The sequence below is a fragment of the Vanrija pseudolonga genome, chromosome 4 (assembly GCF_020906515.1).
Source record: "Vanrija pseudolonga chromosome 4, complete sequence".
Taxonomy (NCBI): Eukaryota; Fungi; Basidiomycota; class Tremellomycetes; order Trichosporonales; family Trichosporonaceae; genus Vanrija; species Vanrija pseudolonga.
Window position 1 is genome coordinate 626,223 of NC_085852.1, and position 12,279 is coordinate 638,501.

At 61.4% G+C, this 12,279-nt stretch overlaps 4 protein-coding genes across 4 annotated transcripts; 2 read left to right on the forward strand and 2 right to left on the reverse strand.

Moving 5' to 3' along the window:
- Positions 1-1,352: 1,352 nt before the first annotated feature.
- Positions 1,353-3,896, reverse strand: PCK1 (Phosphoenolpyruvate carboxykinase (ATP)). The gene is made up of 3 exons (XM_062772027.1): positions 3,798-3,896; positions 3,132-3,306; positions 1,353-3,023 (listed from the first exon to the last, which is right to left on the reverse strand). Exons 2-3 carry the CDS (start codon positions 3,222-3,224, stop codon positions 1,473-1,475), a joined length of 1,644 nt encoding a protein of 547 aa, XP_062628011.1. The 5' UTR covers positions 3,225-3,306; positions 3,798-3,896; the 3' UTR covers positions 1,353-1,472.
- A 1,085-nt stretch (positions 3,897-4,981) lies between these two features.
- On the reverse strand, positions 4,982-7,761 carry LOC62_04G005486 (uncharacterized protein; the record flags this gene model as incomplete). The annotated part of the gene is made up of 5 exons (XM_062772028.1): positions 7,587-7,761; positions 7,437-7,535; positions 6,172-7,385; positions 5,433-6,132; positions 4,982-5,382 (listed from the first exon to the last, which is right to left on the reverse strand). The coding sequence occupies exons 2-5, from the start codon at positions 7,474-7,476 to the stop codon at positions 4,982-4,984; spliced, it is 2,355 nt and encodes a 784-aa protein (XP_062628012.1). The 5' UTR covers positions 7,477-7,535; positions 7,587-7,761.
- A 252-nt stretch (positions 7,762-8,013) lies between these two features.
- Positions 8,014-9,312, forward strand: LOC62_04G005487 (uncharacterized protein). The gene is made up of 6 exons (XM_062772029.1): positions 8,014-8,167; positions 8,213-8,354; positions 8,407-8,550; positions 8,598-9,001; positions 9,052-9,151; positions 9,203-9,312. Exons 1-6 carry the CDS (start codon positions 8,151-8,153, stop codon positions 9,224-9,226), a joined length of 831 nt encoding a protein of 276 aa, XP_062628013.1. The 5' UTR covers positions 8,014-8,150; the 3' UTR covers positions 9,227-9,312.
- A 684-nt stretch (positions 9,313-9,996) lies between these two features.
- LAP1 (Leucine aminopeptidase 1) lies at positions 9,997-11,838 on the forward strand. The gene is made up of 6 exons (XM_062772030.1): positions 9,997-10,238; positions 10,288-10,347; positions 10,401-10,459; positions 10,602-10,771; positions 10,909-11,558; positions 11,606-11,838. The coding sequence occupies exons 1-6, from the start codon at positions 10,036-10,038 to the stop codon at positions 11,664-11,666; spliced, it is 1,203 nt and encodes a 400-aa protein (XP_062628014.1). The 5' UTR covers positions 9,997-10,035; the 3' UTR covers positions 11,667-11,838.
- Positions 11,839-12,279: the final 441 nt, after the last annotated feature.

Sequence of the window (12,279 nt, forward strand, 5' to 3'; positions counted from 1 at the left end):
CTCGCAACAGGCTGACTGGCATCACTTGTGCGTCTCGCTCACGTCTACATGAGGAGCTCGGCAGCGTGGCCCGTGACCTGGTAGCCTGATCTGCGCATCTCCATACCGACGGTCGATTCGAGGGCCGCCTCGCCTCAAGTCAAACCTGCTTCGCCACGGAACACCACCGTACGACATACGGATGGCACCCTCGCGCCGCCTCATAAGCAACCCGGCAGCACACCACCACCGCCCGCTGGTCGAGCGGGCGGAAAGACGCCTGTTGTCCTGCCTGTGGCAGGTAACTACAACAGGCTCGCGGTTCGAATCCGCGCGAGTAGAATCCGGTCGGTCCTGGGGGGTCAGGCGACGGGTTCGGGGGGTAGGGTCGGTCTCCTTTTGTGTGTGGGCGTGTGTGGGCTGGGGACGGAGCGCGAGTGGGGGTTGAGTGTGGGGTGTGTGGGGTGTGCGGCGGTGCGCATGAACCGATCAAGTCATGCCCACTCTACGCGCGTCGATCTGCTCTCCCTTCGCTCGCGTACCCCGTCGTACAGTAATGGCGACGCCCTGCCATGACGCGCACGCGTGTGCGAGTGGAGCGTTTATCTCTTCTGTCCAGTGTATTGAAGCCTTCAAGGACGGTATCGCCCGTCCAAAGTAAGTATCGCTCCTCTCTGTCCGTCCCCACCGGATGTCTCCCGACCCACAACGACGCGGCGTGTGCAACGCCGACACTGCAAGCCAACGCCCGACGCACGACATGACACATAGCACACCTCAGCTGACCTCGTCTGGCTGGGCGTGTTGGTCATCGGTGTCCTGGGCGTCAGCGCCACCGACAGGTCGGCAAATGCGAGCCCGGCGACTGGCGCGCGGTAAACGGGTATGCGCGACAGTTAGATGTGAGGGCGGGGGCGTCGCAACATTTGACCTTGCCCTCAAGTCAGGCCATGTCATGTGCAGATGCACAACGGAACGGATAGCATCCCCGCACCCCCACTCGCCCGTCGGCGCGTCGGCGCACAAGTCCATCCCACGCCGAGAGAGAAGCGAGGCGAGGCGAGCCAGCCGGCGCGTATGTATTCGCGAACAAAGCCACGCGCCGCGGCGACGTCCGACGACGCCTCGCACTTGGCCCTGCGTCCGGTTCCCTCCGACGGGCGAGCCGGCGCCAGGGCAGGGCCACGAGCTGGCGGCCACCCCACCGAACCCCAGAGCACGCGCACGGAGCCCCTGCCGCCGCTGGAGATCGCGGTGACAGACGCTGGGATCGACGACGGCGTCGGTGGCATTGATGGTCAGTCATGAGAAGTGAGCGACACCGTCAGCCAACGTCAGCCAGTGCCTCCTCGGCGTCGCTTCGCTCCGCCTCGTGTTCAATGCGCAAGTATACATAGAGTCGACACAATAAATGACCAGTACAATGTTCAACTGAGGCTTGTCCCACCTCGAGTGTTTTCGTGCTTCAGAGTGTGGTAAATGCGAGCTGCTGCTTAGGCAGTGACGGGGCCAGCGGCCTTGATCTTGGGGTCAATGTCGGCCTCGTACTTGGTGTACGCCTTCTGGAACATGCCGGCGAGCTTGGTGACCTCGGTCTTGAAGGCGGCCTTGTCCTGCCAAGCCTTGGCGGGGTCGAGAATCTCGGCGGGGACACCGGCGACGGCCTTGGGGATGGCAAGGTTGAAGACGGGGAAGTTCTCGTACTCGGCGTTGGCGAGCGAGCCATCGTGGATGGCGTCGACAATGGCACGGGTGTACTTGAGAGGGCAACGACGGCCAGTGCCGAACTTGCCGCCAGTCCAGCCAGTGTTGATGAGCCAGCAGTTGACCTTGTTCTTGTCCATGCGCTCGGCAAGCATGCGGGCGTAGCGGCCGGGGTGGAGGACAATGAAGGGCTGGCCGTAGCAGGTCGAGAAGGTGGGCGAGGGCTCGACAATGCCGTCCTCGGTACCGGGGGTCTTGGAGGTGTAACCCGAGACGAAGTGGTACTGGGCCTGCTCCGAGGTGAGGCGCGAGACAGGGGGGAGGACACCGAAGGCGTCGCAGGTGAGCATGATGATGTTTGAGGGCTGGCGGTTGGCAATGCAAGGGATCTTGGCGTTGGGGATGAACTCGATGGGGTAGGCGCAGCGAGTGTTCTCGGTGATCGAGACGTCGTCGTAGTCGGGGACACGGTCGGCGGGGTTGTAGACAACGTTCTCGAGGATCGAGCCAAAGCGGATGGCGCCGTAGATCTCGGGCTCCTTCTCAGCCGAGAGGTTGATGCACTTGGCGTAGCAGCCGCCCTCAATGTTGAAGACACCAGTGTCGGACCAGACGTGCTCGTCGTCACCGATAAGGAGACGGTTGGGGTCAGCCGAGAGGGTGGTCTTGCCGGTACCCGAGAGACCGAAGAAGAGGGTAACGTCGCCAGAGTCGTCGTTGGACTTGGCCTGGTTGGCCGAAGAGTGGAGCGAGAGCTGGCCGAACTTGACGGGCTGGAGGTAGTGCATGACCGAGAAGATACCCTTCTTCATCTCGCCGGCGTACTCGGTGCCGAGGATGACCATCTCCATACGCTTGAAGTTGACCTCGACCGAGGTGGTCGAGCTCATGCCCTTGGTGAAACGGTTGGCAGGGAACTGGCCAGCGTTGTAGATGATGAAGTCGGGCTCGCCAAAGTTGGCAAGCTCCTCGGTGGTAGGGCGGATGAGCATGTTGTGCATGAAGAGGGCGTGGTAGGCGCGCGAGGCGATAACGCGGACCTTGATGCGGTACTTGGGGTCCCAGCCGGCAAAGCCGTCAAAGACGTAGACGTTCTCGCGGGTGTTGAGGTAGTCGATGGCACGCTCACGGTTGATCTCGAAAGTGTGCTCGTCCAATGCAATGTTGACGGGGCCCCACCAGATGTCGTCCTTGGAGGTCTCCTCGTAGACGATACGCTTGTCCTTTGGCGAACGGCCAGTCTTCTTGCCCGAGAAGTTGATCAATGCGCCGTTGGACGAGATGACGGCGCCCTCGTTGACAATGGCATCCTCGTAGAGGGTAGCGACGGGGGCGTTGCGCTAAGGGTCGGCGTCAGTGATGGTGTCGTGGGGGAGGCCGGGAATAGCCGGTGACGGGGCAGTGATGGTGGTGGCCACCGTGCGGCGTCACTGCTTGCTCTAACTCACCTTGATATGGATGCGGTCAAGGTCGAAACCGGCCTGGGAGAAGTACTTGAGCTCCTTGCCGATGAACTCGTTGGCGTGCGTGTTGGGCGACATTGTGAGAGGTCTTGTTGGGATAAAGCGTAGAGGGGGTCTTGCTAGCAAGTGTTGTGGGAAAGATGCAAATGCGGAGAGTGTGCTTTAAAGGTGTCAGCGGGGGTGTGGGTGGACAGAGGAGTGCGCGATTAATATGTATGGTGGGGGGAGGGAGGGGGGGCAGTGAGGCATGTTCCAGGCTGGGGGAGGCCAAGGAATGGGTGGGTGGTGGTTGCTGGATCTAGTGGGACGCGGCTGGCTGCATGACTTGCGGCGGCTAGGCGCGATGACGGCGAGCCGACAAACGACGCAGTAGCATGACGCAGACGAGGAGTCGAGTGTGGACGACGGGATGCCAGCCCAGCCAGCGCCACTTGGCCAACTCCGGCTATACCATCCCCGGCCGTCGTGGCTGGCCGGCGACCCGCCAGCCAGCCAGGCCACCCCAGCCCTCCTACCCCGCACGCTCACACGAGCACTGTAGCCATGTAGTGACCGACTCGGACGACCAGCGCGCTCCAGCCACGCCTTACCGCTTGGTCGCCAGCATCCCCCCCGTCGTCTCGTCCGTCGCCGTGCAAAAGTAAAACTCACCAAGTGTGTGTTCTCTCTGGTGGGAAGAGAAGAAGAGGCAGTGGGACGCGGGGCGCGGTGGGGGGGTAGTGGTTGGGTTGGTGGTGAATGAGTTCAGAGAGGCATGTGACGCCCGTTAGCCCACCATCTATATATCACCTCGTCGCGTTTCTACATGCATGACAGCCCAAGGCCTGGGTCCGAACCTTCCCGGACGGCATGGATCAATCAACCCGTGGCCGTGGCCGTCATGACAGTGTCGCATATGCGCGCATTCGAATAGACGTGGTGAGGATTGCGGATAGCGCGTAGTACGTCCTGGCTGGGTGGGTGGCTTGTTTTCGAATGCCCAGCGCTCAAGCCGGGTAAAACCGACGCATCTCAACGTCCGATTACTCCGACGCCCATACAAATGCACCTCTGCAGCCGTTACCGCACTTGCCGCGCGAGCCGTCGGTATCCCGCCAACGCCCTGGCAAGTCCTGAAGACGACAGCCCACGCGCCGAGCAGAGCAAGCGGGCGCCCTCACGCCCTCTGCCCCGCCTACGGCCCCCCCGCAGGCAGGCGGAACGGAGCATGGAGAGCCACCACTACAATGAGCCACGCCCAGCACCACCGCGCCTCCACCCATCCACCCACTGGCGCCCCGCGACTCTCCCCGTCATGCTCCCCCAGCCAGCCAGCACCGTGTTCCCTGGATCCCAACTGCCGTCCGTCTTGTCGCATCCACATCCGTCCGCCGCCGCCTTTACGCCTCGATTCGATAAAACCACCCATTAGATTTCGAACATTAGTAGGCCTCGGCCCAGTTATGTCCATCCTTGATTCTCCGGGACCACCCGAGTGTATGTATCGCTGGCACGGACGTGGTCCTGCACGGGGACGCCGCGCCGTGACTGCTGCTACAGCCAGCTGCTACACTGCTGCCTGTCGCGACGAAGATCAAAGCCACCAACTGCGACGCCCGGAATTGACGGCGACGGCACGGCCCGATGACGGCACAAGTTGCACCACGCACAATACCGCGCCATCCACCACATCCGTCATGTCAATACCGCGCATGCTTTCCACAGTATCCTGGTGGCGCTGAACGCTGTGCATACACACACGCGACAAGACGGCTTTTCGGACGGACGCGTCCGCATTATCGGGCACAGTCGCCGTCGAGTGGATACATGACATCCGTGTCGTCTACATTTTACGATTACTGCGCCTGAGCCTGCACTTGGGCTTGCTGCTGCTGCTGTTGCTGCTGCTGAGCCTGAGCCTGCTGCTGCTGCTGTTGCTCCTCTTCCTGCTGCTGCTGAACAACAGCGAAAATGTTTTCGACGGCCCGTCCAACGTCCCCGAGCGTGTGCTCCTCGTGCGGTCCCACCAGGCTCTCGTCATGAACCGTGTGGTCCTCGCTCGTGACAACGCCCTCGACGCCAGGAAAGTCAAACTTGGCCGGCACAGACTTGCGTTTGCGCTTGTTGGCATTGGGCGACTCGAACGCCCCAGGCAGCGATGCTCGTGCAGACGCTTTGCGCTTCTTGACGCTCTTGCCGTCGCCCCAAAGCTCCGGAGGTCTGATGATACCAAATTTCGCGTGATACAAACCGCACGCTGAAGCCCGTTATCTCTGACCCTCTCGGCAAGTACCCCTAGTGACTCACCGTTACAGACCTTGTGGTCTTCGCCGGCCAATGTCAACTTGCGCCACACACTGGTTTGGGTCCTTCCGCAAATGTCGCAACTGCCTGGTGGCCCGCGCTTGAGACGTGACAGGATATTCGGCGGCGTAGATCCACCGTGATTTGCCGCAGCGTCTTCCTGCACGGCGGGTTGCGCGATTACAGACTCGATGACAGCGTCGTGAGCATTTAGCTGCGGTTGAGCGTGGTTGGCTGTCGGCGACTGGGGAAGGAAGGCGGCGAAGGATGCACTGTCCAGATGAATTGGCGCATCCTGGCCATCGGTAGTCGCATTGGTCAAGTGAGACAGGAGATAGTCGTCGTGAGCATGGGTCGTCGGTGGAGCGACGGAAACATTGGCCCCAACGTCAACACCAACACCACTAGCCACAGTGCCCACAGCGTTGCTTGGGCCTGCTTCAGGTGGTGGGGACGAGGGTCGAATTTCGTTTGCGAGCCTACTCTTGCCCCGCGAGGTCACTCGCGCGCTGGGCGCTTCAGGCAAGGCCTCGCCTGCGGCCGTTGCGGCGGCGGCCCCGTCGGGCTCGCCCGCGGTCGGGTACAGCATCGAGTATGTGTACTTGACCGGCGGGATGCCGGCCTTGGGTGGGCGGCCCCTCCGACGGCGCGCTGTCGCCGGTGACGAGAATGGATTCACCAAGGCACCATGAACGTATCCGCCCTGCAAGTGTCAGGTCTGTGCGCGACGTGGCTGACTTACCTCTGGTGCGTTCATCAGGTTGGTGATGTGTGCACGGACCGCCTTGAGGGCCGTAGTTGTTTGCTCCCGATCACCCTCGGTGCTGCCATCGACATCGAGCGCATGAAGCTCGGCAACTAGGCTCGATAGCTTGCGCTCTTCCTGAGAATGCGCGTCACGCATACGCGCCACCACCTCTCGGAGTACTGCGGCCTCGCCATCAAGCTTACTCTGCTCGGCTTGAATCTCGGCGGTCCGCGTTTGCACCTGTTCGTCGCTCGCCCCGCGGAGATCTTCGGGAAGGCTGAGGATGACGGGCTCGTCGATTATTGAGTCCTCCAGATACAGTGGCTGGCCGCGGAGTCGGGCAAGCTCGCGTTCAACACGCGCGATTGCAGATTTTGTTTGCGCGATATCTTGCTGCAGCAGCTTCTCCATCTCCGAGTTGATGGCTGCTGTCACCGCTGAAGCTGCCGACGCGAGGATTGACGACGACGCTGGCGTCGTCGACGACAGCACCGACGCCTGACGGTCGCGGCCGCTGGAGCCTCCAAGCACGTCGCCAAGGCCAGAGGCGTCGTTCGCACTGCCATCGCCACCTTGGCCAGCGGCAACGGCCGCCAGCTCGCCGAGTCTCCCACTCGCCTCAGCCTCCTTGAACAGGCTCTCCACGCCCTGCATCCAGTTGGCGGCATCGTTCTCCGCATCACCGTCGAGCCCGGCAGCCAGCGCCTCGTCTAGTGTGGCAACGCCTGCCGAAGACATAAGAGCTGCCAGAATCGTTCTTGAGTTGGTGTCTTGCTGGGCATCGACGGCGTCGGCCATTGAAACCGCGTTCGCGGCCTCCACCGCTGCAGCCGCGACAGCCGCTGCCGTCTGCTCATGGATGGCCATGCTCTGGTCTCCAGCCGACGATGGGTCGTCCGCTGCTCTCCCCTCTAGCCGCTGGATGTCTTCTCGTAGGCGGAGGTTTTCGTCGCCGAGGGCCTGGATGGCCATCTCGAGGGCGATGATCTTCTCCTGTTGCCGACCTCGGGAGCGCTCAGCGGCTAAGCGGTTGGCTTCGCGTCGGCGCGAGTCGACAGGGGAAGCCCCCGCCGCCTTCCTTCGCTGCCTCCCCGTGGGCGTTGGGGTCGATTGTGAAGCCTCGACATTGTTGTCGATGAGGGAGTGAGGCGGGAGTGGATCCGTCGCCGATGGGGTTGCGAGTCCGGTTTCAGCTTGGAGCGCAGGGTCTTTGGAGGAAGATTAGCCAGCAGCCCACGAGGAACAGTTTTGCAGCGCACCTAGAACGTGTTGGAGTGTGGACTCGAGCGTTGGGTCCATGATGGAGGAAGGCCAGCGCCGCGATGGATGGGGCTGGGCCACACGCGTCTAGACCTGGTCTGCGTCGCGATTAGCTCCCTGCTCTGGCTGGCCGGCTCTCTGGTGCTCACCGAGAAGGAGTCGATACTCCTGTGAGAGTCGCGCCGGGTTTCGCTATGGCAAGAGGACGCAGAGGTTGCTGTCCTTGATTGAGTTTCTGTACGCGCCACAGGTGCGCGTGTGTCGTCGCTGGCTGGCTGGCTCGCTGGATGATGCCGGTAGAAAGTCGTCTAGCGCCTGGGTGCTGCTGCCCAATACGTCAACAACAACAACACGCAGTGACAAGGTGACAAGAAATGACCTGGCAAAGTGATTGGGGCAAGGGGACAGAAGGATTTGATCCCGGAGAAGACAAATGTAAGTATTCCTCCCATTTTGCCACGCGACTTTGCTTCTTCCGACCTTGACATCACCTTCCCTGCCACAACTGTCGAAGCGTCGTTGTTGTGACATTTAGTGGGGGGGGGGGGTGACACTTTCGACACGTCCCATTGTTCTTTGCCATCCATTCCTCGGCTCCATTGTCCATCACAAACAACAACAACAATCAACATCACAATCACCCTGGACATATAATACACCGCGCATCGAATCAGACGCTCACTCCTGCTACTCAACACCACCCATCCATCGCAATGTCCGACGCCAAACTGTACGCGACGAGGCGAGGGAAGGAACGCGTCGCTGACTCTCACAGGCAAAAGCTCAAAGTGACCGAGCTCAAGGAGCTCCTGGTCAAGCACAACCTTTCTCAGACTGGAAAGAAGGAGGACCTCATCAAGCGCCTCCTCGACGCCGGTGTGACGGGCGACGAGCCCGCCGCGCCTGCTGCACCTGCCGTGAGTTGGACGTGCCACGCGCCGCGTGCGCCAACATGGGCTGACGTTACAGCCCGCCGCCGCCGCCGCTGCCCCAGTGGCCAAGTCTGCCCCAGCGCCGGCTGCTGCTCCTGCCCCTGCAGCTGCTCCGGCTGCTGCTCCTGCTGCAGCTCCAGCACCCGCCGCTGCCCTTGCTGCTGCTCCACCCGCTGCCAAGGTACGCGCCGCGCTCGTGTGCCACATACATGGCTGACCTTCCTCCAGCCCGCCGCACCTGCTGCAACCCCGGTTGCCACCGAGTCCGCACCCGCCGCAGCTGTCGAGCTCACGGAAGAACAAAAGAAGTTGAACGCCCGCCGCAACCGCTTCGGAATCCCCACCCCGCCCGCAAAGCCCGCCGCCGCCGCAACACCTGCTGCTGCTGCTGCTGCACCAGCCTCTAAGCCTGCCGAGGCTGAGGCCAAGCCCAAGAAGGAGAAGGCTAGCGCGATCGACCGCAGTGCCGCCGTTACCGTTTCTGACGAGGTTCTGGCTCGTCGCAGGGCCAAGTTCGGGCCCGTTGAGAAGAAGGAGCCAGCAGCTCCTGCTGCCGCTGCTGCCCCCTCTGCCGCTGCTAAGCCTGCACCAGCCCCTCCCGCTGAAGCTCCAAAGGTAGCGGAGCTCACACCGTAAGTTGTCGTCGGCCAGCTGTTACTCCCTTTCCACTGACCGCGTACAGTGAGCAAGTGGCTCAGGCTGCAGCCGATGCCGAGAAGAAGAGGAAACGCCTGGAGAGGTTCGGACCCATCAAGACGGAAGCCGCCAATGGCGATGCCCCTGTGAGTTGGCGAGGGTGTGGTGGAGGAAGCATGACACTGACACTGGACTAGGATGCGAAGAAGGCGAAGGTCTAGGTGAGTTTTGGTTGGGTATCTCGCAGAGAGTTCAAAAAGAGGCGCGAGCTTTTGCTCGCACTCATAGCTGTAGATTGCACTGTGCCATGCAGTGACTTTGGTTCTTTCACAGTCTGCGGGTGCGTCCGTGGCGGATAGTCGGCGTGGTTCGGGGAAGCTGAGTCGGATGGCATCTTGAGAATGGCAAGTGGCCAAGTGGTGCTCCGCGTTAGGGTTGAGCTCTGTGGCTGAAGGGAGGGGAGGCCGAGCTTGGTGATTGTGGTCACCTGCTGCACTGTCGCGTGCGTGCTCGAGTAATGCTATCCGTCTGCCAAGCTAATGTGGCTTCGGCTTTGTGATAGTTACTCACTGCGCGCAACCTGTCATCGCTGTGGGCAAGAGTCTGTCTCAAATGCGGACAGACCCGCATTACACTCTTGTTGTATTTGAAATGTAGCCAGTGGACAAGTCCGCAGTGATGGAGATTGTAATCGCGTGCTATGTACAGTGGGTCGTTTTGACTCCGCCACCCACCCTCACCGTCCCGTGGCTGAAATTGGGCTGAAAGAAGCAGAGGTGATTGTGTATGACGCCAATGGCCACCCACAATAAGCAGCCCCTGAGTCAACCATGGGCAGCAGCAGCAGCGCCCAAAGGCACACGGCCCACGGGAACCGAGAGCGATACCGCCCACCGGATGGAGCCACCACTGCCTCTGCCTCCCACCCACCCACTGTAGCTTTGATCTTCACATCTGGCTTCATCTCTTCCTCGTCGCGTATCAATCAATCACACACACACACACACACACACGCAGCAGCAGCAGCAACATGCACCTCGCCACGCTCTTTACCCTCCCCCTCCTCGCCGCCGCTGTCCCAACCGCACCACACCTCGTGCAGGGACAGCAGGGCCAGGTCGTCTTCTCGGGTGCAGGCGCAGGTGCCGCCGGGTCCGCCAGCTCGGGCATCAAGATTGACCTCGACCTCGACGACCTCCGTCTTGTGCAGTTTGGCGAGCGGGAACCCCCCGTGTATGTTACCCGTAGCTTGGCTTGCCTTGCCACTAACACTTTGCCCCAGCTGGATCACCGAGCTCGAGAAGATCGAGGCAAAGGCAAAGGGAAGGCGGTTTATGGACATGTGAGCACGCCAGTGGACCCTAGGTTGCGCGGCCTGTGCTGATAGCCCGTCAGTACCGAGACGCCGACGCTCGGCCTCACTTCCTTCCTCACGCCTGCATCGGCAAAGTACAGTGAGTCTGCTGCATGCTTGGGCTGCTGCTGCTGCTCGCACGACCGCCGTCGCTGACCCAACGACCTATCTGCTCCACTTGAAAATACCCATTCGTGCCTCGGCGATTGAATCATCTCACTGTGTTCGGCCGACCCTTACAGCCTACCCGAAGCCCGGCAAGTATGCCAAGGAAGTCAAGGAAATCTACAAGTCGCTCAGCGTCGAGCACATGAAGACGTTCTTGAAGAAGTTTAGCGGCTTCAAGACACGCTACTACCGTTCCGACACTGGACGCGAGTCGCAGCTCTTCCTTCTTGGCACACTTCGCGAGGTATGTGAGAAGGGGCGACGGAGGTCGCGTCTGGTGCCTGTCACTTGTGTCACACCATACATACTCCCTCACTCTGCACCCCATATTGATTGCCCCACACTTTGATGCTGGCCGCGCATGCTGACACCGGTCTGCAGATCGCACGCAACTACCCCGAGGTGACCATCAAGGAGTTTGAGCACCCGTGGGCTCAGAACTCGATCATTGTGCGCTTCCCCCACTCCGGCCCCAAGGATGCTCCTGTGGTCGTTGTCGGCGCTCACCAGGACTCGACCAACATGTGGCCGTTCCTCCCGGCGCCCGGTGCCGACGACGACGGCTCGGGCACCACCTCGTCGCTTGAGGCCTTCCGTGCTCTTATCGGCGCCAACTTCACCGCCCCCTTCCCCGTCGAGTTCCACTGGTACTCGGCCGAGGAGGGCGGTCTCCTCGGCTCGCAGGCCATCGCCAAGTCGTACGAGGAGAAGGGCATCAAGGTCCGCGCTATGCTGCAGATGGACATGACCGCCTGGGTCAAGGAGGGCACGACGGAGAGCGTCGGTGTCATCCAGGACTTTGTCGACCCCGCCCTCACCGAGTTCAACTGGGGCCTCGTCGAGGCCTACCTCGACATCCCTCCCGTCAAGACCCAGTGTGGCTACGCCTGCTCGGATCACGCTTCGTTCTCCAAGGCCGGCTACCAGTCGTCGTTCGCTATTGAGAGCCGCTTCGAGGACTCGAACAAGAACATTCACTCGACTTCGGACACTATTGACCACCCCGAGTTCTCCTTCACCCACATGCGGGAGTGAGTACAGCGGGGCGAGCTCTTGTTCTACTATCTAACACTTGCAGATTCTCCAAGCTCGCCATTGCCTTTGCCTACGAGCTCAGCATTGCCAAGTCGGACAAGTAAACACTCACCACTCCGTCCGCCTTGCCCATCCCTTCCCGGTCGAGAGCACACAGACCGGCACATACATTGCCCTCGCGTGGGCCGCCATTCCGCTTGCATCGCACCGTCGCAACCATGTTAGTTTGATATGTATTCAGAAGTATCCAATGCAGTTGATAAGCCATGAGCAAGAGCGGGGGCGAGTGGCAAAGTGGCAAAACATAGGGGCCAAGCGGGCGCCGGGGCTGGCCGAGTCCAAGCTCGAGCGTGCTCTGACTCACTCTTCCGAGAGATACGGCGCGCAGTCGAGCGTCGTGGAGACAACGACGACACGGAACAACAGCCCGTGTCGCTGCGACTCGGTCTGGTCGCTCGGCAACCCACAGACCGGCGCGCAAAGCAGCGACGTGACGCGCCGCCGCCACGCCAGACACCGAGCACGCTCCTCCCCTCCCCTCCCCTTTCCCCTGCGCCGCGCCTCGCCCCTCAGGCCAGGGGAAGGTACCGGTGTTCTCGCGACTTGTGTCGTCCGTGTCCTTTGCTGGCGAGTGTGGCGACTCGCGGTCCGTGGCAGCCCTTGTGGGCGCTTGTGGGCTCAGTGTGCCGGTGCGCTCCTCGATACGAGTGGTGTGGT

What these genes read in the sequence shown, in the direction of transcription:
- LOC62_04G005487 (XM_062772029.1), top strand. An exon ending in CCGCGCCTGCTGCACCTGCC is followed by an intron (nt 8,355 to 8,406) that starts GTGAGTTGGACG and finishes CTGACGTTACAG; the next exon opens with CCCGCCGCCGCCGCCGCTGC. An exon ending in AAGGTAGCGGAGCTCACACC is followed by an intron (nt 9,002 to 9,051) that starts GTAAGTTGTCGT and finishes GACCGCGTACAG; the next exon opens with TGAGCAAGTGGCTCAGGCTG.
- LAP1 (XM_062772030.1), top strand. Translation starts at nt 10,036, where the DNA reads ATGCACCTCGCCACGCTCTTTACCCTCCCCCTCCTCGCCGCCGCTGTC. An exon ending in GCCTGCATCGGCAAAGTACA is followed by an intron (nt 10,460 to 10,601) that starts GTGAGTCTGCTG and finishes CGACCCTTACAG; the next exon opens with CCTACCCGAAGCCCGGCAAG. An exon ending in TCCTTCACCCACATGCGGGA is followed by an intron (nt 11,559 to 11,605) that starts GTGAGTACAGCG and finishes TAACACTTGCAG; the next exon opens with ATTCTCCAAGCTCGCCATTG.
- PCK1 (XM_062772027.1), bottom strand. Translation starts at nt 3,224, where the DNA reads ATGTCGCCCAACACGCACGCCAACGAGTTCATCGGCAAGGAGCTCAAG. An exon ending in TTGACCGCATCCATATCAAG is followed by an intron (nt 3,024 to 3,131) that starts GTGAGTTAGAGC and finishes GCCGACCCTTAG; the next exon opens with CGCAACGCCCCCGTCGCTAC.